Below are 26,586 nucleotides of genomic sequence, written 5' to 3' on the forward strand. Positions count from 1 at the left end.
ATTAGAGATTATGTTCCATAGCCTAGCCTGTCCTTTCAAACACTTTACTACATGATACACAGTAGTCTAATGCCAACATGTCTCACTGCAAGCGCACCCTAATGCACACAACAGGCTTGCAACCCTCAGAGATGTTCAGTCACTCTTGTGAAAAATACGTAACTGTTTGACCTGCAAACTTCTTTAAAGTCAGAGCAAAACAAAGAGAGGCCTTAGGCAGTTCAGTGATCTGCTTTCTGCCTTTCCATGGATAGCAGCACAGCTTGGTACAAGGATTACCTTACCAACCTGTCTTTGATTCATGCAGGTCCAGAAGAAATTGTCTTACACTGGGGTTGTCCGTCAGTAGCTCTGAGTCTCACCACTGAAGGCATATTAGTGTATTGTTCTGGGCGGTATGTATCTATTTTTTCAGTCAGCTAAACATGCATATTTGTTTCTCTTTCAATGTGGCTTGCTGTCACAGACAAACCAGATGAACAGCAACACATTATTCATTATTTCAGCCCAATGAGTCTGAACTACGAAACAGTAAGCACCATAGACTTGCAACTTCAGTCTAAAATTCATAAATCAATGAATTCATTTGTTGTGGTCTTATAGAAATCTAGGCAATTCACTCACAAGGTCCTCAGGAACAGAATGTCTGCTATTACAATCAATTATGAAAGAAACACAAACTTGGCTTTCAAGATGCTCCATCCCCAAAAATAATTCCTGACCCCAGCCCATCAACATTGGGTATTTGCCTCTTGAGTTATGACACTGAAGTCTCATCTAAAAAGACTTTCAGTGGCTCATGTCATGTACTGGCACCGCCTGTGGCTTGGCTTCCTCCAGACCGGACAATAAACGAATCTCCTATTGTGTGCCCTCTCCCATGAGGTTGCAACAAGTCACAATACAGCACTGCACGACAACCGTTCAATGCATGCATAAAAAATATCCACATATGAGACTGTAAACCTGCCACTTTTTGCAGGGTCACCCCCAGATTTTTGCATTCTATCACTGAAATAGGCATTAGGACTCTGTGCACATTTTCCTTGCTAACCAGTATTAAAGTGCTTGTGTTCTCTCCCTAAAAGCATGGCACGATTGGCTTACACCCGATTGGTACAGTTAATTTACTTACAAGTCCCTCTTAAATGGTAATACGTGTACCCAGGTCCTGTGAATTAAATGCTACCAGTGGGCCTGCAGCTCTCATTGTGTCCCCCACTGAAATAGTATTTTAAATCATGTCTCTGTCCTGCCACTGCAAGCTATAGTGCAAATGCAAACTGCCATATAAGTCACTCCTAAGGTAGGCCCTAAAGGCTCATAGGGCAGGGTGCATTGCATTTAGAAAGTAGGGCATAACGGTTTACATTTTACATGTCCTGTCAGTGAAAGACTCCTGAAGTAATATTTCACTGTTGTTTCCCATTGACTAACATTGGGTTACCTACTTACATTTAACAAATGATAACTTTTGATTAGGATCAGATAGAGGTATGGTGTTTACACTTAAATGAATTGTAATTTGAAATCATCTTTAATGGTAAAATTGAATTGTAAGTTACAGTTCTGAAAAAGCCACTTTAAAAAAGTTGTTGCTTTCTTGTGCTAACCATTTGTGACTCCTGCCAGTGTCCTGTGTCACATTACTGAATGGCTCTGCCCAGACCTGCTACTGGACTTGCCTGCGCACAGTTGGCCTCTGCTGAAGTGAGTTTCTGATCCCCAGTATGTGTCACACCAGGTCCTGGACCATTGGTTGGCACCTGTTGAGCTCCTATTGCAAAGAAAGGTGGAATCTTGAATTTCTGGGCTGTTCGCGACCGCAAACAGATATGTTAATACTAAGACTCGCCCGCTGTGCCAACCCGAAGCTCCGGTGAAGGAGACACTTTATGCTACGTGACTGGCAACGTGAAATCTGCACTTTGTGCTACAGCAACAACAGCCTAAGGTAACCACCAACGCGAAGCTACAGCAACGACCATCTGCAATGCCTGACAGTATTTTTGCGTACAGCTACGACCGCCCATAATGCCTGGCCTGCTCTTCGAGTTGCAGCAATTACCATCCATGATGCATTAGTTGCTCCACCCTGCCACCTCGATCTCAAACAGAACTCTTTGCGTCGGACTTTGAGAAGGTAACTTTTTCAGCAGAAATATCCTAGTCCCTGTATCCAACCTGCGATCCATCACGGTCAGCCTGAACTTGTGACTTTTCCCCTGTCTGGCAAGACCAGATGACTGCAAGAGGTGCTTTGTGCTTTTAAGCTCTATATCTACCTAAAACTTTGAAACTGTATATCTCCAGTATTGTTAAGTAGTTTTTTGTTATTATGGTCACATTTTATTTAATAAAAGCTTCCCTATTTTTCTAAACTGATATGGTATTTTTCTTGTGTTGTGTTTTCACTTTATTACTGTTTGTGTTCTGCATACATACTTTACAATTTGTCTCTAAATTAAGCCTGATTGCTTTGAGCTAAGCTACCAGAGCTTTAACACAGATTAAGTTAGTGACTTTTGTGGTTCACTCTGACAAAGATTGCAGCTGTGGCCTCCGTGGGGCTTCCACACCGTCTCAACCAATAAGCCAATTTTGTAAACGGGTGCAGCACTCATTGTGTCACCTACTAAAGTAGCCTTTTAAAACATGCCTCAGCGGGCCACTACAGCCTGTAGTCCAGTTTTAAACTGCCGTTTTGACTTGGCAAAATAATTGTTTTGCCAGGCCTAGGTCCAAAAGGCTATTAGAGCTTGGTGCATTGTATTTAAAAAGTAGGACAAGATTACTAAAGTTTTACATGTCCTGGTAGTGAGAAACACATGAAGGTGTTTTTCACTGTTGTAAGACCTATCTCTGGGTTACCTAGTTACATTTAATAGGTGTAGGAGGCTTGCTTAGTATATGGTGGACACTCAAAGGAGCTATGAACCTTGCACTAATCCAGGCAAGCCTAATGGTGATTTTAGTGGTCTTTGATAACCTTGAAAGGCTCTCAAAATGGCAGCTGTGGAGACCAGCCTTTAGGCCTATCTTGAAGGAGTGTATCAGCTTGTTTTACAAAATGTAATCAATAGTGTAGATCAGATGAAAAAGAACCACACAGTGCTTATAAAAATACATCTATTTATTTTACAACACAATCACTTGGTATATCTCCTACCCGGAGATGTCAACAAAACATAATGAAAATACTTCAAAGAAATCAGGTAAGTAGCACAAATATACACTGATCTCCAGGGGATAGACCAAACCATATACCAAGTAAGTGGAATGCCAACTGCAAAGGAGAACGGAACTTGGACCAAAGGACTTAGAAGAGCTTGGAGGACTAGGAACAACCAAGGTTAAGTACCAAGGAACCCCAAGGAGGCTGTGCGTAGAGTGGGAACACAGCCCCGTGTTCAGTGGAAGTCAATTGCGAAGTTGCGGCTGCAGTTTTAAAGAAAAAGGACCCTTCCCAGAGGACCCCAAAGAAACCCTTTGGACGGCGGAAGGTTGGAGAGCCATCCCACCCATGTATACCTCAGGAACCAGGTTATCTGTACCCTGGAAGCCAGGTGCATAGGTGTGAAATGACGTCAGAACCTCTTGTAGACGACAATATAAGACTCTGGAAGAAGTGCCTCTGGGGAAGTCTGTGAAGATGTCTGGTGGAATCCAAGGGTGGATTCTAGAAGTGGAGGACCTGTAAGCAGAGGGGACAGAGTCTATGCCACTCGGAGGTGACCAGGAGGCACAGGAGCACGATGCCCACCCTTGGCAGGGAGCTCAGAAGACTTGACAAGGACCTTGTCGCTGCAGCTGTGGGGACCAGGCGACTCTGTGGAAGTCCAGGAGCCATACAGCAGCTGTCCCATGTTGGATTTTGGTGTCAAGGTGGTCGGTGTCCGACGAGAGCACCAACAAGCCTTGGTAGCTGCAACTGGCATGGATGATGACAAGATGCAATCGAAGGAACCAGTGAGGTCCAAAGGACTCACCAAGTGTAGGAGAGTCAGAGCAGTCCCTGAACAAGCAGGAGAACCTCCCAAAACAGAAGAAGACCCTCAAGAGGACCCACAGGCTGAAGGCACAGGAGTCACAGGAGGACCTCAGGCAGTTCACCAACAATCGAGGCCCACAATGCAGTGGTATACAGGTAGGATGCTGATCTCTGAGGGATGAGGTGCTGCAGGCTGGAATGTCTTGTAGCCCAAAGATCTCCTGAGTGCAGAGCCAACAAGCCTTAACAATGGCAAGCCAACACGGTGCACAGGGATTTGGTCCAAGCAACTCCGACGAGGGATACTGCCCTCCAATTTGTAGGGAAGACAGGTGAGGCCTTGGGGAACTACAACCTGTGTTTCTGGGTGTCGGAAAGTCCCTAGGACGACAGGAGCAGCAGACCGGTAAGCTCCGATGTGGTGCCTGCAGAAGCAGGTGAGTGACTTCTTCACTCCAAGGGAGATTTCTTTGTATGTCCTTGATGCCCAGAGATCTTCTGGAGAGCCTGAGTGAACCACAGACGAGGCAGTAAACTTTTCAGAACAGTGAGATCAGGAGCAGCAGGAACCTTCCTTGATGCAGTCTTAGTTCCAGGTGATGTCCCGTGAATCTCAAGTGCCAAGACGGTCGAAGAGTGTCTTGATCTCAGAGGTGAGTCTTGTTCTCGAGAAATTGGAGGACTCTCCCACAGGGAAGTCCTTAAATACCCAAGAAATGGATTGGAACGACTCGGGATCCCTCTCAGAAGAGGGGCTGGAGAGAAGGGATGATACTTCCCTGTCCTTTGTCCACTTTCACGCCAGAGCGGGAACCAAGGGATCCTGAACTGGCTCAAACCGGTGTATGCAAGGATGGCACCAAATGTGCCCTTTAATGCAGTCTGGGGATGCTGCAAAGCGCCCCAGTCCAATACACTAAGTCCTCTCTGAGAGGTGGTCACACCTCCTTGTGACCGGAAACCTATTGTTCTACCTTCCCCAGCTCAAGCTCAGCTCAGCTCAGCAGCAGGAGGACAGAACAGTGTCTGTGGTCAGCATCTGCACTGGCTTGCTGGCAGACCCTGAAAGGCTGGAACCGGGAGTACAGGGAGCTCCTCTAAGGAGCTCCCCCTGGATCATACATCCAACACCGGAATCGGTGTTGAGGTATGATTCCAACCTGTTTGATGCCAAACATGACCAGGTTTGGCGCAGCCATTATATAGTTAGACATCTCATAATGACTGATGCCCACTATGTGTCTTAAAATGGCTGACCACACTTACAATGCCTGAAGAATCGACTCCAGGGTTTGTAGGGGTGCCCTGCTCATACAGGGCCACCCTCACGCATATAATTTGGCACCCTACTCTCAGGACTGAAGGGCCTGCCATAGGGGTGACTTATAGGTTTTAAGTGCAGTGACCTCAGTTATAAAAAAAGTGGACTACCATGGGTGGCACAATACATGCTGCAGCCCATGGGAGCCCCTGGTGTAGCTATGGCATGGGTACCTTAGTACCATATACTAGGGACTTATAAGGGTACACCAGTAGCCAATTGTGGAGGTACAACAGTACTTACCAAAGCCACTTTGGGAGAGAGAGCACAGATGCTTGGTCCTGGTTAACAGGATCCCAGCAAAATACAGTCAAAATATACTGTCACCAGGCAAAAGGGGGAGCAACTATAAAAGAAAGATCCTACTTTCCTACAATAAGTGATAACGTCTAATTGTAGCAGATAGGTATATGCTGTTTACACTCAAATTAGCTGTAATTTAAAATCATCTTTAATGGTAAATTTCGAATTTCAAATTAGCATTCTAAAAATGCCACATTTAGAACGTTGGCATTTTCTTGTCCCAACCATTTCTGCCTTCTGTCAGTGTACTGGGTCACGTGACTGAATGGCTCTGCTGTTGGGGTTTGTGTATTGCTTCCATACAATAACACAACAAGTTTTTCTGTGGACAGGATGAGCCATCCTGGCAGGATAACAGGGAAAGGGCTATACCAGGCCACACTTACAATTCAAAGGGCTTTGCCTCCAGCACACACAAAGGAACCTGACACCAGGCCTGCCTCGTCTTTTGTTACCTCCGGGCGTTCTGGAGGCTTAATAGGGGATGAATTCTCCAAAACCAGATGTGGGGGTAGGACAGGGAGTCCCCCAAGACAAAGGTTGGTACCAGGTATAAATATTGGACCTCGATAGCCACTTTTCAGAACACTCTTGGAGCAGTGGAAGTTACAGAAGGAGGACTGACCTGCTGCTTGAAGGACTGTCTTGCTGTCAGTGAAGAAAGATTGGACCTGCTTGCTTTCATCCCAGGTTAACCAGAGTGACTGCAAGAGTTAGTTGGCTAACATCCTGTGTTAGTTACAAGGATACAACAAGCTTCAGAGACATTCCTGCAACTGCCTAGCTGACTTGCTGAAACTGGACCTTCCTGGACACGCAGCTGTACCTGCCTGGGCCCTACTGGCTCTGTTGGAGTGCATCCCTGATCCCCAAGAAGTGCCCCCACATCACTTGAACTGATGGCTGGCATCAGAGTGTACTACTCCTAAAATCAAGGTTAAAATTCTAAAGTTTGGGCTCCTTATGACCACCCCCGTTCACTCCAAGACTCTGCGGCCTGCGACAACTGTACACGCGAAGTTCCGGTGAGACCTGCTTTTTGTGCTGACAGTGGCCACCAGTGACTCTAGGAAGGCGGAATCTGACTGCATGGTTACCCTCACTTTTTTCCTTGTGTTTTGCTGGTTTTTGACTAGTCTGACTGGGATCCTGCTATCCAGGACCCCAGTCTATCTGCTTTCTCCCTTAAATTGATTGCATGTACTTTAGGTACACTCCAGATTGGATACTGGGGTACCCTTATCAGTAGGGGTAGGCGGAATTTGCGAAATCCACTTTCGCAAATTATCGCGAAAATGTTAAAAATTATCGCAAACACGCGGAAATTTTGCGAAGATGCGGAAGTTTTTTTCCTGCATGTTCGCGAGATTTTCTGCATGGTTGCGGCTCGCCAACTTACCCATGTGGTTGCTCGCGGGCGCGGCCATCTTGTTTTCAGTTGTCTCGCGGTGCATGATCGCGAGAAGAAAGACGTGATTGCGCGACGCATGACGTCACTGCGGGCGCGAACTGTCGCGAGACAGCGCAAATGGCTAAAAACAATACAACATCTCATGGAGAACGTGACCGGATCAAGAAGACTTGTCGGCGAACGCAGGGATTCAGGTAAGGCGATCGCGCGCACGCGAGAATGTATTATTTTACAGCGCGAGCAAGAAACAAATTATCGCCATGCTGCGGAATGCGGAAATTTTGACATTTTCGTGCTTTCCACGGAACGCGAAAATGTCAAATTATTGCAATTTCCGTGAACGGAACGAAATTTTAGCCCAGGCCTACTTATCAGTCCCTCGTATATGGTGCACTATGTACCCAGGGCATGGGTACCCCAGAGGCCTCCCAGGGGCTGCAGCATGTATTATGCCACCCCTGAGAGACAATTCAAACTGACACCACAGGTCTGCTACTGCAGCCTGTGTAAGGTGGTGCATGCACCCCTTACTTAGATATAGGGTCACTAGATCTATTCTAAATCACTGCACATATAAACCTATCAGTCACCCCTATGGCAGGCCTTATCAATCCTGAAGGCATGGTGTTGGGTTTTATGTGAGAGGGTGCTCCTGCATGAGTAGAGCCCCTCTGCAGCCTTTGGAACCTATTTTCCGGGCTTGTCTGTGATGCAGCCAACCATATATATTTAAGTGCATTATAACCTCGTGGTAAATGCTAACTGCGTGGGAGGTATGATTCCTCCCTTATAGAACCACTACTGTGGGTCACCGGTCTACCCGCTACCAGCTTTCTCGGCCTGGGCATCACAAAATGGATGCTGCCAGCCACAGACAAAAGTCTGCCCTCCTGCTGCTGAGCCAAGCTCGAGCAGGGGAAGGCTTGACAATAGGTTTCCTGTCACAGGGAGGTGTGACCACCTCCCAGACAGGCTTTAGTGCATTGGGGCTGGGTGGGTGCACTCAGAGTGCCAGAAAGTCTGCACCGGGGGCACATTTGGTGTCCCTGTGCATAGTCCAGTTTAAACCGGTTGTGGAAGCCATTTGCTTCTGCTCTGGCGCGAAACTGGACAAAGGACATGGGTGTAGTCACCCCTCTGTCCTGACCCTCCCATAAGTGGGTCCCCAGAATTTGTCCCACCCCTTCCTTGGGTATAAAGTAGGAACCCTGACTACAGGACTTTAGATTTTACCTTGACTAAACTCTGCTATAGAAACCAAGTACTTTGATGGTCTACACTTCGCTGGATGACTGAAGAATCTCCCTTGGAGTAAAGGAGTTACTCCCCTGCAGCAGCAGGCACCTTAATGCATCTGACCGGTTGCATCTCCCGAGCACCTGAGGCCTCTGAAGATTTCTGCAACACAGGAGGTGGGTTCCTGAGGTCTCTGAGGTCGATCTGCTCTCTCAGCAATTCTGAGACCAGTATCCCTCGTGGGGACCGTGCAACCCGAACCCCTGTGCACCGTGTACTTTTGCAGCAGCATATGCTTTTTGGCAATCCCTGAGGCTGTGCTTTGGACTACGTGTAGTTCTGACCCTGAGCACTATTTCCACCGCAGATTTCCGGCCTACACCCCACGAGTGTTCCGTGGACTGGTATTTTGTGATTCATCTCGAGGTCCCTTTGCGATCCCTGGTTCGTTGGCCTATGGGTCCCTGTGAAGGTAACTTTGACTTTCCTTGGGCTTTGCTGGTTGCTCCAGACGTGCCCTGACTCTCCATTGCTTGGAGAGTCCCCAGGGCCTTGCTGTTCCTCACCGAAGCTGATTTCCTCTGCCCACGTTGGTTGCAGTTGCCAAGGCTTGTTGGTGTTCAATCCAGACACTGACCCTCCAGCACTCGACATCCTTTATGGGACAGCTCACCTCCAGACTTTGGTTGTCGTCGACATCCCCTTGTCCCCGTGGCTGCAGAGTCAAGAATCGCATCGTCTCACCTGAAGCACCCGACATCGGTGGGCATTCATCTATCATGTCCCTGGTCACTCTGTAGTGACCCAGACTCTGTCCCCTCTGCTTTCAGGTTCTTCTCACCTCGGATCTAGGCTTGGATTCCACCGGACACTTTTCATCTTCCCGGCAGCAGCACTTCTTCGCATCACACCATTGAAAACAATGCGGGTTTCCGACACCACTTGACCCCTATGCACCCGGCTCCTCTGGGATAGGTAACACGGGTACCTCGGTACTTACAAGGGTGCTGGCCTTAGAACCTAATATGTTCCAAAGAGTTGGCTTGAAGTCCTGTCCGAAGTATACTTAAACTGTAATTTTCCAACCGCGACTTTCCAATAGAGTTGTACGGAGCTTGCGCCTGTGTTCACAGACTGCACCCGTCCACCGTGGATCCCCTGTGTCACTACTTTGGGTGGTTCCTTGGGTCCCAGCGATTCTACGTGCTCTAGGCACTGTGTCTAGTTAAGTCGTGGTTGTTACACCACTTTCTTAGTATATGGTTTGGTCTCCCCCTGGAGCACGCTGTGTATTGTGCTATTTACTGTCGTTCTATTGATTTAATATTGTGTGCTTTGTGCTCTAATCTCATAAAGAGGTTAGTAGAGAATGTTTAGTAATAAATACATATATTTTATATATCTCTTGTGTGGTTCTTTCATTTGGTCATTCAGGAGGTTCTGATCTGGTAAAACAAGCTACTTTACATTCCTTCGATACTTAGCCTGAAGGCTGCTCTCCATAGCTACCACTAGGATAGCTTTCAGTAAAGGTTGTCTTTAACCTCACCATCAATAAGGGTTGTTTGGACTCTTACAGGGTGACCACTTTAATTAGTGGACAGCATATACCAGGCCAACTTCTCACAGTGACAACCAGCAACGCAGGGTATGCACTTAGTGCTACAGCAATGACAGCCCATGACAACCGCCATCATGAAGGTACAGCAACTACCGTCTGTGACAATACATCGATGCCCATCCCTGACAGCCGGCCTGCTCTTCGAACTACAGCTACAACCGCCTGCAACACTCAGCCTCCTACTCACCGTCTCCATCAATGCAAATGGAACTCTTTGTGCCAGATTTTGATGGTAACTCTTCAGCGAGTCTAACCTGGTCCTTCTATCCAACTCATGGTCCATCGGTGTCGGCCTGAACTTGTGACTTTTTCCCCCGGTCTAGTGCAACCAGATGACCACGAATGGTGCTTGGTTCTTTTAGGTACCATTATCACTTAAAACTTTAAAACTGAATATTTCAGGTTCTACTGATTGGACTTTGTTGTTCTTATATCATTTTATTTATTAAACTTTACTTTATTTTTCTAGATTTGTTTGGTACTTTTCTTTTGTTGTGTTTTCACTTTATTACTGTTTGTGTGCTACATAAATACTTTATTTTAAGTTAAGCCTGACTGCTTATGTGCCAAGCTATCAGGGGGTTAAGCACAGGTTAATTTAGTAATTCATGTGGTTCACCCTAACAAAAATTGTGGTTGTTGCCTGAGTGGGGCTTCCTACCCCCTCAACCCATTAACCAATTTCATACAGAGTCCTAATAAACTTTTTTTTTAAACTATCAAACAAAATAACTATTCTTCCTCGTCTTGTTCTGCCCTTCACTGATTCTTTAGAAAGTTATCCTATCTCTGTGACCCAGCTCTGACTCTGTTTCCTTCAGCCTTACCAAACAAACAAATATCCCACAAGTCACAGGAATAATGATAAATAAGAGTTCAACTTTGTTCTCGCCATTTTCCATTCTCCTTTAAGATATTTGTACATTTTCTGAGTCATATAGACACATCTACTGGTTGGTATATTTCTAATCTTGTTTGAATTTCCAATGGATCTCTTGAAAGATGGAGACATGATGCCATTTTTCTCCCTTCAGATGGGATACCAAATGAACGTGAACCAAAACCTACAATACTCTACGCTGCAACATGCTTGGCAAGCAGAGGGGTTGGGAGGATTAGACACACGCGAATACACTCCCCTGGAAGGTAGGTTGCTGATGGTAGAGCATGAATTGAAGGCGATCTCCCTCACCTATGTAACACTCAACAATAATATGCCAGACACACTGGGCAAGCGGAGAGGCAGGTGGGTGAGGGACATTGGAGAGATGGAGGATGTGGACAGGGAGGCGGCTCTGATGCACCCAAGGCAGGTGACCATTAAGTCCATGTTGTGGCTGATACAGTTACAAATACTACATCGACTCTACTATGATTGTGAACACCTACACAAAATGGGGAGAATGGTGGCTCCGGACTTTTTTAGATGCAAAGGTGTAAGGTCTACTTTAGTACACACACTCTGGGACTGACCAGCTATTCAGGTGTATTGGTTAAAGGTGGTGAGGGAACTTCGCAACATACTAGGAGCAGATATTCCTCTCGAACCCAAGTACATTCTACTCAGTGTCCTGACCGATATGGATGTCCCACAGGTTAAATAATCTGGGACTGGTGGCGGCTAAACAAGATGCAGCACATCGCTGGAGGTGCCAGAGGTCCCAAACTTGGGGGAGTGGAAAGTGGGGACGGATCTGTACATGGTGGCCAAAAAAGTCATATATAAGAGATGGGGATGTCCACGTAAATTCCTCAAGGTTTTGGGGGTTGGCTAAAATATTACGATCTAGACCCTGCTGAGGATGCCGCAAATCCTCTACTGTGATACCACTCCAAGTCTCTACCGTAATGTCATTCAGGTTATCCATAAATGTTATCTTTCCTTGACGCTGTTCCTTGCTGCCATGTACTGAGCCTGTGTATACGTATGTTGTACTGTCCTGCTTCCCTCTAATACTGCACAACTGTTCCGGATGCGTATTGGTGCCCTATTTTGCTGTTAATCATGACATTATAAAATTAATATATATTTATTTTGAAATTCCAATGGAGAATGAGTAATGAGATTGTCTCACTACACTATCTCTACTACTTAAATATTCTTTTAATCTCCATTGGAGATCAGCCGCGGCTTGTGCAGGTAAGAGAGGTGGGGAGTTGGGGCCAACTGGGGGGAGAGTTTGACGGATGATGAGGAGGTAAAATTAAATAAATAAATAATTTTCCCTCATTCCCGTCCGTAGAAACCCCCTCCCCCAACGCCCCCCCCCCCCCGCCAGCCCCATCGCCCCACTGCTCTTACCTGCACAGGCTGCGGCTGTTCGAGATTCAGCTACTTTGAATAGCTATCTCAGATATTTGCAGATTATTGCAAACTTCAGAACAAGTGATTCACGTATCAGAGACTTTACCTAAGAATGATACTTGCTTCAACTTACTACTTCACACACATACATAGTCTCACATTTTATAGATATAATGACTTACATTTAATATTTTTTCTTTCCACTCTTCAGTTGAAATAAGATAAAAGTTCTGTCCATATTTGAAATCACTATCCAAGACGAGTAAAAGTTCTTCTCCTGGATAATCCTGAAAAGAAGAAAATATATGAAGACAGCACCATTGTATTTGAGCCTGTTACATTTACTACAGTAATGTAGGTGATTAATGATATGTTTAATACCAAAACTTAAAGAATATTTCTGGAGCTGCTGAACAAAATGGACAACAAATTAAGTTCTCCCTATTAAGCTTAAAAACACCTTACAGAAAATGAACATCAAAAGACATTAACATTATTTTTGCATTTGTGGAGTTCTTTGTCACTTTAATTTATTACATGGCTGGATCCATTGCTATCAATGGTATAGCTGTTGCAGTGGCCCCACAGAGCCAGCTGCTTTAATGTTAGCTGACATTCGTGTGTTAAGATCTGGATCACTAGCTTTTAAGTGAGGGATGAAGGAAAGACATGGGGTGTTTGTGAAAAGCAACTCAGCAAAAACAGAAGAGAGAAAAAAATAGAGAGCGAGAACAAATTAGCAGAGTGTTATGGTGCTTGTGTGTCATTGTGTGACTGATAATGAAGCAACTGTGTTCCTGGTCTGATGACCAAGCATCTCTGTTCTTGGTCGTGTATATAGGAGTACATTCAGCACATAGGGCCAAATGTATTCAGCACTTTTCTGGTCGGAAACGACCCGATTCACAGAATCTGGCTGTTTGTGCCCAGAAAAATGCATTTTGGTACGTATCATTCCCAAATTGCGATTCGGTAACATGTTATCAGATTGCAATTTTGAATGGCGAATACATATCGATTTGGTATTAGGAAGGGGCGTATTCAGGACATCCTTTCCTAATACCGAACTGCAGTGGCATGTAAGATTGTTTAGCAACCGAAATGGGGCAGCTAAACATTCACATTTTACCACCTGCTTCAATTAGGTGGTAATCTTTTTCCAAACGTGATAGGGTCCCTGAGGGACACCTTCCTCTTAGTGAATGTGGGCGCAAACATTTTTTTAAATCAGGCAGCGGTCCCATGGGCCACTGCCTACTCTTAAAAAAAGAAAATAACATTTTTAATTTCTCTTTTTTAAACGCAACCTGTTTTCCTTTAAGCAAAACGGGCTGCATTTAAAAAAAAAAGATTGCTTTATTTAAAAGCAGTCACAGACATGGTGGTCTGCTAACCCGAGCAGACCACCATCCCTGTAATTTTAGTGATTCCTAATGGGTCATAAATTGAGACCTACCTCATTAATATTTATGAGGTAGCGATTACTTAATTGCTATTCGCAGACAATCGCAATTTGGGAATCACTATTTCCAATATTGATACATCGGGCCCATGGAGCCCTATCCCTTCTGTACATAAAAGCCATCCCATATATGTAGTGAACCCACTTTCATATAGATGCCACCCTCACATACTATGGCACTATCTTAAATCTGAGGACCATCTATGGCATTTAGTTTCTATCTCTATTCAACCGGTGGCCATCACTCACCCTTCCTTGAAACTGCCGACCTCGAATCCGCTGTTCAGGCGTTAGTTATTTCCAGAATTGAATATGGCTGCTCTACACTTACTGGCCCACCAAAGACTTCCATGGCCCCCCTAAAGGCTTGCCTCAACGCATCAGCTAAACTCTTATCTGGCACAAAACAATTTGACCACATTTCACCACATCTGAAGGCCTTGAACTGGCTTCCTCTTGAAGGTAGAAACCAGCTTAAGCTGGCCTGCATCACTCACAAAGCCTTGTACACGAACTCCCTGGCATATCTTGCCCAGAAAATTGTAGTATCTGGGAGTTCCAGAATCTCCCGGTCCGCCAGAGACCGTGTACTCCAGCCACCACGCTTCCGCAAGGAGATAACTTACAACTGAGTGTTCTTTGGAGCTGCACCAAGAATCTCGGACTCGCTACCTTCCTCTATCAGGACAATACCGTCTCTGCCATTCTTCAAATAGGAAGCCAAAACCTTCCTAATCAGCAAATTCCTCCATTAACTTTCTGAGGTTGTGCACTCCGCCTCTTTCATGGCTTTGGTTTCTGTGCATAATCTCCTGTAATGCTTGGCCTTCTCTGTGTACCAATTCCCACTCCTTCTAAGATTCTGCCAGCTCTCTCCGCCAGTTGATTTCTTTTGGTTCGCTTGATTACAATTGCTGGTTTTCTCCTTCTATCGCCGACATGTTGCGACTTTTCTACTGTACCAATTATTGTATATAACCCTAGCCTTTGTCCTATTGTAGTCAATTTCTTTACGCCGATTTTGGTACTGTACTGATCACTGTATATAATTCTGGCCTTGTCCTATTGTAATCAATTCCCTTACCCCCATCCTTGTAATCTTGCCTATGCCTAACCTGCACGTAACGTGTTTATCCCTGTAAAGCGCTCTGATACCCTAACAGTCATGTTCGCGCTATATACAACCTCAAATAAATACATAAATAAAAATTAGTGGCAAGCCGTATCATTTGGTGGACAACCTCCGAATAAGGAATGGGCAGTTTTTTTTAATGGCCACAAATTCAATCAGAATTTGTGATTGTTGTTTTTGTGTATTTAGTGGATTTTCTCCCTCTCAATTACCTTTTTTTGACTAAGTTACATTTTTGGTTTAAGCAGGAAATATCTTGTAGGAGTTTCGAAATCAAAGCAATTTTTCAGGCTTAAACTGTCTCTGGGGATATCTGCCAAGGTAACGTTAGACTTCGGGAGGAAGTTCGAAAGCCGTCAAGTGCCGCCGCTCAATCTCCACGCAAGGAGGTGTAGATTGGACAGGTTTGGGTGGAGGACTGTCCCCAGCTGCTGTGACAGAAGATCCTCCTGAAGAGGCAGTCTGATCGGAGGATCAATCGCCATGTGTAACAGCTCGGGATACCAGATTCTTTGTGCCCAATCCGGAGTCATAAGATTGACTTGGAACCAGCCTCACTTGATCTTCTTCAGCACTCTGGGTAGAAGTGGTATAGGCAAAAAGGTGTATAGAAGACTGCAACTCCACTTGCAACCAAAAGCGTCACCTAGCGAGTGCCGCCTTGGAAATTCTAATGCGCAGAACTGCTGACATTGCGTGTTCTCTTCGGTGCCGAATAGATCTAACCAAGGCTCTCCCCACTGCTGAAAGAGACTTTGAACCACCTCAGAGTGAAGACGCCATTCGTAATCCATCATGCACCTGCGGCTGAGTTTGTCCGCTCTGGCGTTCAGAGAACCTGCCAGGTGTTGAACCACCAGGGATATGCCCTGATGTTCCAGCCATGTCCAAAGGCGGAGAGCCTCTTGACATAAGGTCCACCACCCCTCCCTGTTTATTGCAGTACCACATGACGGTGGTGTTGTCCGTGAACACCTGCAATACTCTTCCCCGTACAGAGGGAAGGAATGCCTTTAGTGCAAGACAAATCGCCCGAAGCTCCAGAAGGTTGATGTGGGGCCCGGACTCAGCTGGAGACCGGAGGCCTCTGATCTCTGCCTCTCCCATGTGGCCACCCCACCCCAGAAGTGATGCATCTGTCACCACTGTAAACTCTGGTTAGGGAAGGGAGAGGGATCTGCCATTGACCCAAACCTGGTTCATGAGCCACCACTGCAATTGTTGAGCAGTGCTCTCCAAGATCTAGACGCAATCGGACAGATTCCCCTGATGCTGTGCTCACTGGAACTTCAGGTCCCACTGGAGAGCCCGCATATACCACCTGGCATGATCCACACGCAGGATGCAGGAGGCCATGAGGCCCAGCAGCTTCAGGGTCATTCTGACCGAAACCCAGGAAAGAGGCTGGAAGATCAGAATCATAGCCCGCATATCCCTGACTCGCTGCTCGGGAGGATAAACCCGAAATTGAGTCATGTCCAGAACCGCTCTGATGAAAAGGAGCTTCTGAGAGGGAGTAAGGTGTGACTTCGGCACATTGAAAGTGAACCCCAGCGAATGCTGGAGGTCCGCTGTAGTCTGGAGGGGGGAGACGACTGCCTGTGGCGAGCCTGCCTTTAACAGCCAGTTTTGAGCTAGGGCAAGACTGGAACCTCTGATCTGTGCAGATGAGCTGCGACCACCGTCATCACTTTCGTGAACACCCGAGGGGCGCTGGTAAGGCCAAAGGAGAGCATGGTAAACTGAAAGTGCTCGTGGCCTACCGTGAACCGCAGGTAACGCCGTTGGGCCAGCAGGGCGGTGATGTGAAAATAAGTGTCCTGCAAGTCCAATGCTACCATCCAGTCTCCAGGGTCGAGAGCAGACAGGACCTGAGCCAGAGTCAACATCTTGAACTTCTCCTTCCGGAGGAAGTGGTTGAGGTTCCTGAGATCCAAGATAGGACGGTGGCCCTTGTCCTTCTTGGGCACCAGAAAGTAGTGGGAATAACAACCACAACCTACTTCTAGGGCAGGACCACGCTCAATGGCTCCCTTGGCCAAGAGAGCCGTAACTTCCTGTTGGAGAAGGGCCAGGTGATCCTCCTACATGCGATGGAATTGAGGTGGCATGGATGGAGGGGTAGTCTCGAAGGGGAGGGAGTAACCCCTTCGGACTATCTGCAAAACCCACCTTTCCGACGTGATTTTGAACCAGTGGGGGAAGTGATGGCAAATGATGGGCCTGAAAGGTCAGACTTGGAGGGTTTGGAGGTTGCTGCAGAGGGGGCGCTGGTGGACTGGCCTGCCCGCAGGCCCCCCGACCCACGGCGGTGGGATCCACATCCTCGGCTGCGCAGAGGTTGGACAGCTTGCGCAGGGTTGTGGCTCTGGGCGGAGTGTGGCGGGGCACCCCTTCTGTAGCTACGAAAGGGGCGAAAAGCAGACTGTGCCGGGCGGTAGATGGAAGCGAGGCCCAAGGATCTGGCCGTAGCCCTCGAATCCTTAACGCGCTCGAGTACGTTGTCTGACTTGTTGCCAAACAGGCGATGGCCATCAAATGCCTTGCTTGGACACCCCCTGAAAAACCAGTGGACCTCAACCAAGGTACTGACGTGGAAATTGTACTGCCCAGTGAGTCGGAGGTGTCCAGCCCACACCGGATGGTGAACTTCGCTGCATCTCTCCCTTCGTCAACAGCACGGGAGAGCACGGCCCAGGCTTCCTCTGGGCACTGTGGCAGTACCTGCGCAACCGTGTCCCACACCGAGTGGGAGTAGCGGCCCAATAGGCATGTGGTGTTCACCGACAGCAGCCCCAAGCTGGAGGAAGAAAACATTTTCTTCCCAAGGTGGTCCAGCTTCTTGGATTCCCTGTCAGGTGGTGCGTTAGGGAATGCGCCTTTGGACGTGGAGGCTTGGACTGACAAGCTCTCAGGGGTAGGATGGGAAGAGAGGAAAATGGGGTTGCCCGGGGCCGGGCGGTGGCATTGGGCAATCATCCTATCCACAGGAGCCCCTGTGTTGGGCTTGGACCAAGTGCCCAAAAGAATGTCCGTAAGGGCCTCATTGAACGACAGCAGGGGCTCCGAGGAGGCAGCTGCCAGTTGAAGCACCTCTATCAGGAGGTTAGCCCTGACTGCCACCATAGGAAGCTCGAGGTTTAGGGCCTCAGCTTCCCTACGCAACACCACTGCATGAGATGCACCCTCCTCTGTAACCACGGTAGGGGAAGATAGCATGTCAAGTTCTGGGGAGGTGTCCATACCACTGGCCTCACCCAACTCCTCTCTCCAGTCCTGTTCCTCCAACTGGTCTGCAAGAGGATCCACAGATCCCTCCCAGTCCTCTTCACCCTCTCCTGTGAGCCACTCAGGGTGGTAGGAAACATCAGGAGAGAACAGGAGTACAAAAGTACCGGTCGGCCCCAGTCCCAACGTCGGGCGAGGTCTGTCCGGCACCGTGTCCTCATTGAGGGGGAGGCCGGGCTCTACGCCGGCTGGGGACACAACCGGCGTTGAAGGCGGCGGGGATGTCGTCACTGGATTCGGTGCCACAGGAGGTGTCACGAGGTCGACCGGCATTGTTCCGGATCCAGGCCTAGATCCTTGGGGCCCTGAGGCTCCAGAGCCGAAGCCGCCATCATCGAAGGCCTAGAGCCCCCAACCGAGTCTGGGGGGCCCGAGGGCATGCAGGCAGAGTTGGGCTCCCCGAATGTAAGGCTTCGTAAAGGCTTTGAATCTGGGCAGGGGTTGCTCAGTGTCCCGGAAAGGAAGAGAAGGCCAGAGTCGACCCACCAGGCTCGGTGGGCGGAGCCGGACGACTCCCTTCTGCCTCCAGTCGGCAGACAGACTGGGAGAACGTGGAGAGTGACTATGCTTCTTCGCCTTCTTCTTGTGCTTTGACTTACCCGAAGACAAAGACTTCAATGACGAATGGTGGTGGTGGCTCCGTGACCGGTCAAATGACCTCCCTCTCGACCAGGACCACAAATGGCGCGGAGCGAACTGCCAGGCCTCTAGAAGCTTTCGGGACCACTTCTGCAAAGACTTCGGATTCATGGTCGGCAGTCAGAGCACGACTTCGGGTCGTGGTCGTGCTCTAGGCACCAAAGGCACACGAGGTGTGGGTCCGTGACCGACATCAATGTGTGACAGGAGTCACAAGCCTTGAAGGCAGTCCAACGTGACATCCCTCCATTCACCAGGAATCAATCGACTCAAAAAAGGGTGTTGACAAAAGTCACAAAAAATGGAGTCAAAAAGTGACTCGAGGTACCACTCTCTCCAGATCTGCGGTGGCTGGCGTGGAAAAAGAACTGACGTCAGCGTGCGAGGGCAGCGTCTAAGTTGATAACGTGACGTCATTCCGGCAACCATGACGCAAACGACGAATGTGGAGTCGACCAACACCACCTATCGACATGCAGGGGTACTGCTGAGGGAAAAAATTCTCCGGATCCAGTCTGAAGCCGGGGGTTAAGTCTAAGGTGAGGAATCCATAACTAATTGTCTCTTTCAGATAGGCTTTTATAGGGCGCAGCTCACTATATGGACAGATGGTCACTGATTCACGGTGTGATATTTAAATGGAAATCTGAGCAAAGTGCTACGGGATCCACATACACAGCAGAAAATTATTCTAACACGTATGACTATCAATGAAGATCCAGCAATGCAAAACCAAGGCATTCCACTGAATCAAATTCATATTTTACCATTGGAATCACATAAACCTCTCTGAATATTAATAATAAAAGCCACCCACCAAAAAAGAGAAAACTGTAAAAATGCTCCCCATACACATTTTTGATAAGATGGACTGTTAACATAAGACAGAACATGCACTGCAGAATGTGTTGAGCAAAGATTATTGTAGAAAAAAACAGAGTACCTACCATCACCACTTTTTTGACTGGGTGAAAATCTGAAACTGCAGCTCTTGTTTTCAAATCCTGAAGTATGTCCTCCTTTTTTATAAGCTTGTATGGGTTTGCTGGTGTGACATCCACATCAACACGACTATTAAAAATTTCTTGAGTCATTGTTGTAATCACAAGAGGAATTATGTACTCTGGAGTTTCTAGAGTAAAACATATTACAGAATATTTAATATCCACCAGCTATCTATTCCATGTGACTAGCTTCAAGCACCAATTGACAGCACCCCATCACACACTGATACAGCTCGCTACAAAACAGAATCCTTTTGGCACCTATGTTAAAATACCTAAAAGCACACATACGGCACACTAGCAACAGGACTTTGTAAACAATCACATTGGTCAATAAAATAACCTGGTGTTTTAGGATTAAAAGGAAGGTCCATTATAAAAGCAGAGAGTTGAAGGACACTAAATCAAGGTCAATATGATACTGACAACAAGGCATATGCCCTCTGAAGATTTGAGAACATCATCTAAAATAATCCACTTAAGTTGTCTGAATTCTGCGTATTGCATTGGCCTGCCTGTTATTTTAAAGGGTCCATCTGGTTAATGATATCACAATAGATCTCAAAACCCAAGCAGACATGACCAAACAAAGGAATTTTAAGGAATGTGCATTTGTTGGTGATTGTTCGAGATGTAGGTCTGACTAAAGAGAGCTTTTTTTCTCTCTACACTGAATGGCCCTTTTAAGCCATACTCTCTCCTAGCTTGTTCCGGTGGTACATGATTGTAGTTTTGGCAGAATCCGTATGATGTTGGTTTCTATGATGGCTAAAAGGATCGAAGTCAGGGAGGACTGTGATCAGCTCTAGCTTCAATGTTTCTTTCTTTCCCACTTGTTTGGCAGTCTGAGGTCCATGATTTTTTCAGAACTCTTCTTTTGTCCCTTAGTCCTTACAAGTAGGTGCCTATGTGAATGTTTTTGTGACTGTATGATCTTAACTCTGCTTATTGACTCTGCATGTTGTAAAAGAAGAACATCTTCTAGCAGGTACTCCAGGTGGTCCGGTTTGACACTAGCGCTAGCGATAAGGAGACGATCATTTGTGCCTCGGCATACATCCACTCTTTTACAACAAATGGGATCAGTTTGTCTTTTGTGATTGTTTTGCAACTCTTCCCTGTGCTGAGTGTCGCCACACCTACCACAGTGTTTAATGTAAATACTGAAGAGGGGAAGTGGTTGCTTGGGAGCGGTTGGCAATTGTCCTGAGGAGAACAAAGGGAACCTCCTAGTCTACTGATAACATGTGGTGATGGTAGTATGAGCTATGGTTAGGCTTCTGCTGTGATTCTGATGGTAGTATGAGCTATGGTTGGGCTTCTGCTGTGATTCTTGAGGCACCCGTTGGTGCCAATAGAATTGCTGAAAGTGGTAGTAACCTTCAGACCTCTAGTGCCTGTAATGTTCCTTTCTCTTTTTTATGCCTGTAGATTGTTTTGGATTCTTGCTGCGGACAGCTTCAAGTGTCAATCACAGACAGCAGTGTAATCCATATTCGTATAGGTATTAGAGAAGGCTTAATGTTTGCTCTTGATAGGATTTTTTTGGGTGCATTTTACTTTGCTCCTCTTGTTTTGATGGCCTTGCTCCCTAATTTTGTTTCCTCTAGTATGTGTTTCAGCCTTGTTTTTGAATTCACTTATGTTTATCCTTCCTCTGCTGACATCAGGGATCAATTTTTTATTTTTTGTTGTCATTGTAATTAAGCACTCTAAAGTAGTGCATGTGTTGTAATTTTTTGTCTCTCTCTCCTGCCTTCCCTCATCGAACGTACACTTACACTGTTTCTCTCTTCCCCGACCCATCTCTCTTTTGCTCCTCTCCCGATCATGGTGTCCGTCTCTCTCCCACACAGAGCACTGTTGCAGCTCAGTGTTGGACCTCTATTTTCCCTTCCCTGTCTTTCTCTCACCTTGTTCCCACTCTCCAACAGAACCTCTACCGCCACCCACTCCTCTCCCACGGCTCACAGTTGTTGGCTTTGCCAATGACAGATGCTTTAAAATTGCACCGGTATTAGTAAACGGCATTCTCTGATGCAAAGGAGCAGTCATCTTGGCAGTATATGAATGTAATACTTTAGAGATGGCCACTGCATTTTCTGATGTAATGTGGAGTGAGGCAAAGTGGCAGCCATATGGGAAGAATAATAATACACTTTCAAGATGAAGCTTGATTGGCATCATGCCATGTTGCATCATGCAATGTGGTAGCTATCTTGGAAGTATAAAATACACAGATGAGCAGATGCTGTTACTGGCTTTGTTAATGCCGACCAATTTAGCACGTCTTTGTCAACTGCCACATGAGAGAGAGAGGTAGCGGATATGAAGCAAGTTGTGGCTGAACTGACACAAAGCACAAAAACATCTTCTTATACATTAACCAGGTTTCTCTAAGAAATGCTTAGCTCGACCTTTGTAACTTGGAACAAGCAGTAAGGCCCTAGCCAGAACTAAAATACCTGTGGAAATTAAGCAACAAAACCCCCAAACAATGTTATATTTCAGAAACAAATAATTTAAAAATGTCGAACCGAATGAGTTGTTGAACATGAACCTCAATCATTAGAATTACATCAAAATGAAGACAATTGGACGTAGGGAACAGGTGTTATTAAGAGAAATGTTTCTTATTAAACAACGGGAACTCAAAACCTATGTATATTAACTAGGACCTCCTCACCCTCCAAAGTTGGCAAGTGATGGAACAGGGTAGGATACAAGGAGTTGGTTCACTCTAGTCAAACGTTAAGGGTTACTGGAAACTAGGCACTCTTTGCTGCTGGCAGCCTATGGAGTTAGTATGGGGAAGGTCTGGCGGTTCATCTCAGTCAAATGTTTTACCTTCAGGATTTTCTAGAAGTAGAACATTTAGAGCGAGGCAAGGATAGAATGAGTGGCTGAGCTGTGCTCTACAATGTAGAATTAAAGTTTTTTGTGTGGTTCTTCTGCAGCATCAGCTTTGTGGTCTAAAGCTCCAAAAGGGACAAACCTGGAAAAATGTAGCCAGGTCATTGACCCAGCCTTTTTAAGGTAAAAATTTTGTAAACCCCAACTTTATGGACAAGTTCTGTAACTTATTCCCTTGTGCTGCAAAGGTCTCTGAACTTTCAAAGAAGTTCCCTGGGTTGCAAGCAATGGGTTCACGTTATCAAAAGGTTCCCCACAACTCGAAGTCAGGTCCACAGCCATTGTCCAGTTGCAATTGGTTGACTGGATCTTTTCCAGGTAGATACAGCTTTCCCTGTCTCTTGGATCTTTGCACACGACAGGAGGAAATCTTCAACAGGGAAACAATCTCCCCTTGTAAGGAGCAAAATATCTTTGGTCTTATCGCTCAACAAGAGGCTATCTTCTAGAGCCTTTGGAGTGGAGTATCGTTAAAGATGAAGATAAAGACAATTCTCTTCACAGTCCTATATTAGGCAAATGAGATTTCTTCAGCAGGCAGCAAGAAAGTCTTAGGGTGTCCTTACAATAATTTTTAAACTGTAAACTCAGCTGTGATTTGTGATAAACCTATCTCAATCAAACTACATTTCTCAAAGTTTCCCCACCTTATCACAGTGTGACACAGGTCGTGTTTCAGAAAGATGCCATTTTCCAAAGGCTATCCCGAGTGCCTTATACTACAACAAACCAAAATGGCAGGTCCATGTTTGCCCATACTCCTCTTTGACTAAAGTGGACCCACTCCTGATTCCAAAAGATCAAAGAAAATCTCCATCCTTCCAGGTCCTATCTGCCTTTTACCCTGTGCCTTGAATGGCTCCACTTCTCAAAACAAGCATTTACAATGCAATGGTCTCGGCATTGGTAAAGTGAGAGCTATTGGCATTGCTCATGACATTATTTTTGTTTATGTTTTTGTTTTTAAAACATTTAAAGAAATGGCATTGTTATTTACAATGTCAATAGCTTAATCACTCTCAAATGCAAGACCTATTGCATTTGCACCCACACACAGAGCCACCTACACACACACTGATTAAGCTATTGACATTGTAAACAACAATGCCGTTTCTCTACATGTTTTAAAAACAAAAACATAAACAAAAATAATGTCATGAGCAATGCCAATAGCTCTAACTTTACCAATGCCGAGACCATCGCATTGTAAATGCTTGTTTAAGTGAGTGAGGGAAGCACACGGAGGGTTGATTGTTGGAGCGGAAGCAACATGGAAGGTGCGCGTGGGAGGAAATGACAAAGAGGGTGGGGAGGACCTATACAGAGGGCGTAGGGAACCGACACAGAGGGCAGGGGAAGCAACAAGGAGTGTGGTGGAATAAGTATCCAGAGGGTGAGGGGAGGAGAAAAGCACATGGGCGAGAGAGAGAGAAACATGGAGTGGGGCAGAAGGGTCCTGGGGGAGAAATACACGAGGGAGAGAGCTGGAAAAAGCACATGCACTCATGGAGTGCTTAACCAAAAAGAAAGCGCTAGCGCTTGGAAAGTAAGCAGTGGAAGGACACAAGTAATGTGCCCTTTCTCCAGGGGTGGGATAAACACAACAGGGAGGAGGAGGAAAGCTCACAAAAGTTAACAAATAAAAAGCAAGTGAGTGAGAGGGACAATAAGTCCAACCAATGGTAAGAAGTGGGCAGGCTTCTAGGCTCAATGTAAGCTGGCAATAGATCTTGCGCTGTCAGGTAGGCAAGACCTACAAAAGGGTACTGAAATTAAGCTCACACTCTAAATGTAAAGCAAGCGGGCAAAATAATATAGAAGGATTTTACAAAAGGCATTTCTACACAACTCTTTTACTAGCTAACTTTAGTCGAGGTGTTTTTTTATTGTTAAAGGCTGTTCAAATAGCCTATAAATGCATAGTGTGCTTGGCGCTAGATGCAGACATGCTTCACAGATAACTGAGTGATTAACCCAAATGTGCTCCTGGTGGACAATGCTCCCAAGTAAAACCAGAAGAGGCTGGTACAAAATGATGGCGTGTTGTGCTAACCTGTGCTGCTTCAGTTATTTTGGAGGAATAAGGCACACTATCACTACTTTCACTCCTGAAGCCTTTCCACAAAATGTCTTATGAGCTGCCAATCCATTGTGGTTCCGCAAACAATAAGCAATATGCTCAATGGCTGTTCACAAACAGCCTACGTACGGCACTGCCAGAGCATTCATGCATGTAATCCATGTTCACGTAGGTGTGCCCACTCCAAGACGGCCTTCCTCAACGTATGATCTTAGAAGGCACATGGAAAGGAGTAAATTGTAAGCCAGAGAAGGCAGTTTCTGCTCGTCCAGTCTAGGCGCACCCAATATACCTTTGCTCTTACCGTGCTTGAATGTTGCTATGCACATTTCAAATTTCACGCATTTGTTAGAGGTGGAAACGAAAAAGAAAGAATTTAGAGAAAGGGACCTCATTTTGGTGGAGAGCCAGGAGCCTGCTAATGTCCGTAGATCCATGTTCCTTCATTCACATGGACGATGGGAACCAAAGAAGAACTAAGCATTTGGTGGCACTGTTATTCACAGAGAACCTTGGTAGTGCTGCTGCTGCATTCACCCTCTTGCCCATCCCACAACAGATGGGCTCATTTTGTGAGAACGGGGATCCACATTTTGTGCAATATGGGCCCAGCACTTCTTTAGAGAATTGGACTTGATATCTCCTGAAATTGGTGATCTCGTGTTGCGTATGGCATTGCAAGTAAATGTATGTGTTCCATTTTCACAAAAATATACACATGCAGAGGTATTCACCCCAAGATTTCCTGTCTGCCCACCCCTCATCGGCACTTTCCAATAAGCGCACTGCGGATGTCTCCCAGTTAATTTGCCTTGCAAACAAGCAAGTCTTAATAGCCATTTCTTCCACAGTAAGGATTTTGCATTACACTAGGATCAGAGGCGCTAAAAGCAAAGCACTAAAATGGACAAATCAATTAAGCCAGTCTTAGGGGCTAGATGAGATTTTGTGCACTTTTATTTTAATTTCTCATCCACAGCAGAAACAAAAGCATAAATATGTATCTAGGGAGGAATTGTGGCCTACAGTACATAGCTGCCGACTTCAGAGCTGGGGAACCAGTTTCGAATCCCGGCTTTGGCTCATCATTATTGGACTCTGGGCAGAGAACTTTATCTCCGCATGCCTTAAAAACGTGAAACTACTCAGATTCTCTAGTAAAGCAAAGTGCTCTAATGTCATTAGGCCAAGTCGGTGCGATGTAAAACAGCAACAACAAAAAAATAATAATAATTAATTGTCCAGTATACATTAGTGTTCATGATCAAAGAATAATGTACTTTTTGCTAAAACGAATCTAAGTTTTATTTGTGGCCATTCCCGTTGAGCAGCAACAAAGGGTTTGCCCTGTATACTGCTGCAGAACAGCATTTTTCGATGTTACACTATCTCCGAAGAAAAAAACGGATGTCGATTGGATCCAAAAATACAATCAAATACCAGTAACCGATTAAAAACTAAAACTGGTATTAATATAATTTTCTTCACGGGAGTTCGTTAAATTGCCAAACACCTCTATGCTTCCATTAAATTCAGGAAAAATAATTTGAAACTGTCAACTGAACGGTCCACTAGGGTTATGCGAGAACACCTCATGTTTACAAATAAAGAATGGAAAAGGGCAGTCAAAAAGCATAACATGTAGTTTCGTTTTTAAATGTAATGTTATAGCCCTCAAAGCAGAAACAAACCCTTTATATTTCTTTACAACCAGGAACATTTTCGGTCTTTTTTCTAAGTTTGTGTTCAAATTTTAGAAGATGCCAAACGCAGAAAGACGACTAACACAACTGTTGCGGATTTCCTGCATATTCTACAGAATGCACAATGGCACTTTTCAGGGAACACTAATAAAAGGAGCACCAAAAAGCACAGAAATA

General features: G+C 45.9%; 1 protein-coding gene across 3 annotated transcripts in view; it reads right to left on the reverse strand.

Annotated features, from left to right (window-relative positions):
* The window catches only part of DNAI3 (dynein axonemal intermediate chain 3), a 958,656-nt gene that overhangs the window by 752,516 nt on the left and 179,554 nt on the right, over positions 1–26,586 (reverse strand). For all 3 annotated transcript variants that reach the window (XR_014960642.1, XM_085602077.1, XM_085602078.1), the window contains 2 exons: positions 19,657–19,841; positions 12,371–12,475 (listed from right to left, as the gene is read on the reverse strand). Coding sequence is in view for 2 of the 3 variants with exons in the window: in XM_085602077.1 (XP_085458203.1) it covers positions 12,371–12,475; positions 19,657–19,841 (290 nt within the window). In the remaining variant the exon portion in view is untranslated. The remainder of the gene's footprint in view (positions 1–12,370; positions 12,476–19,656; positions 19,842–26,586) is intronic.

This window comes from Triturus cristatus, chromosome 4_2 (genome assembly GCF_964204655.1).
Source record: "Triturus cristatus chromosome 4_2, aTriCri1.1, whole genome shotgun sequence".
NCBI classification, from domain to species: domain Eukaryota; kingdom Metazoa; phylum Chordata; class Amphibia; order Caudata; family Salamandridae; genus Triturus; species Triturus cristatus.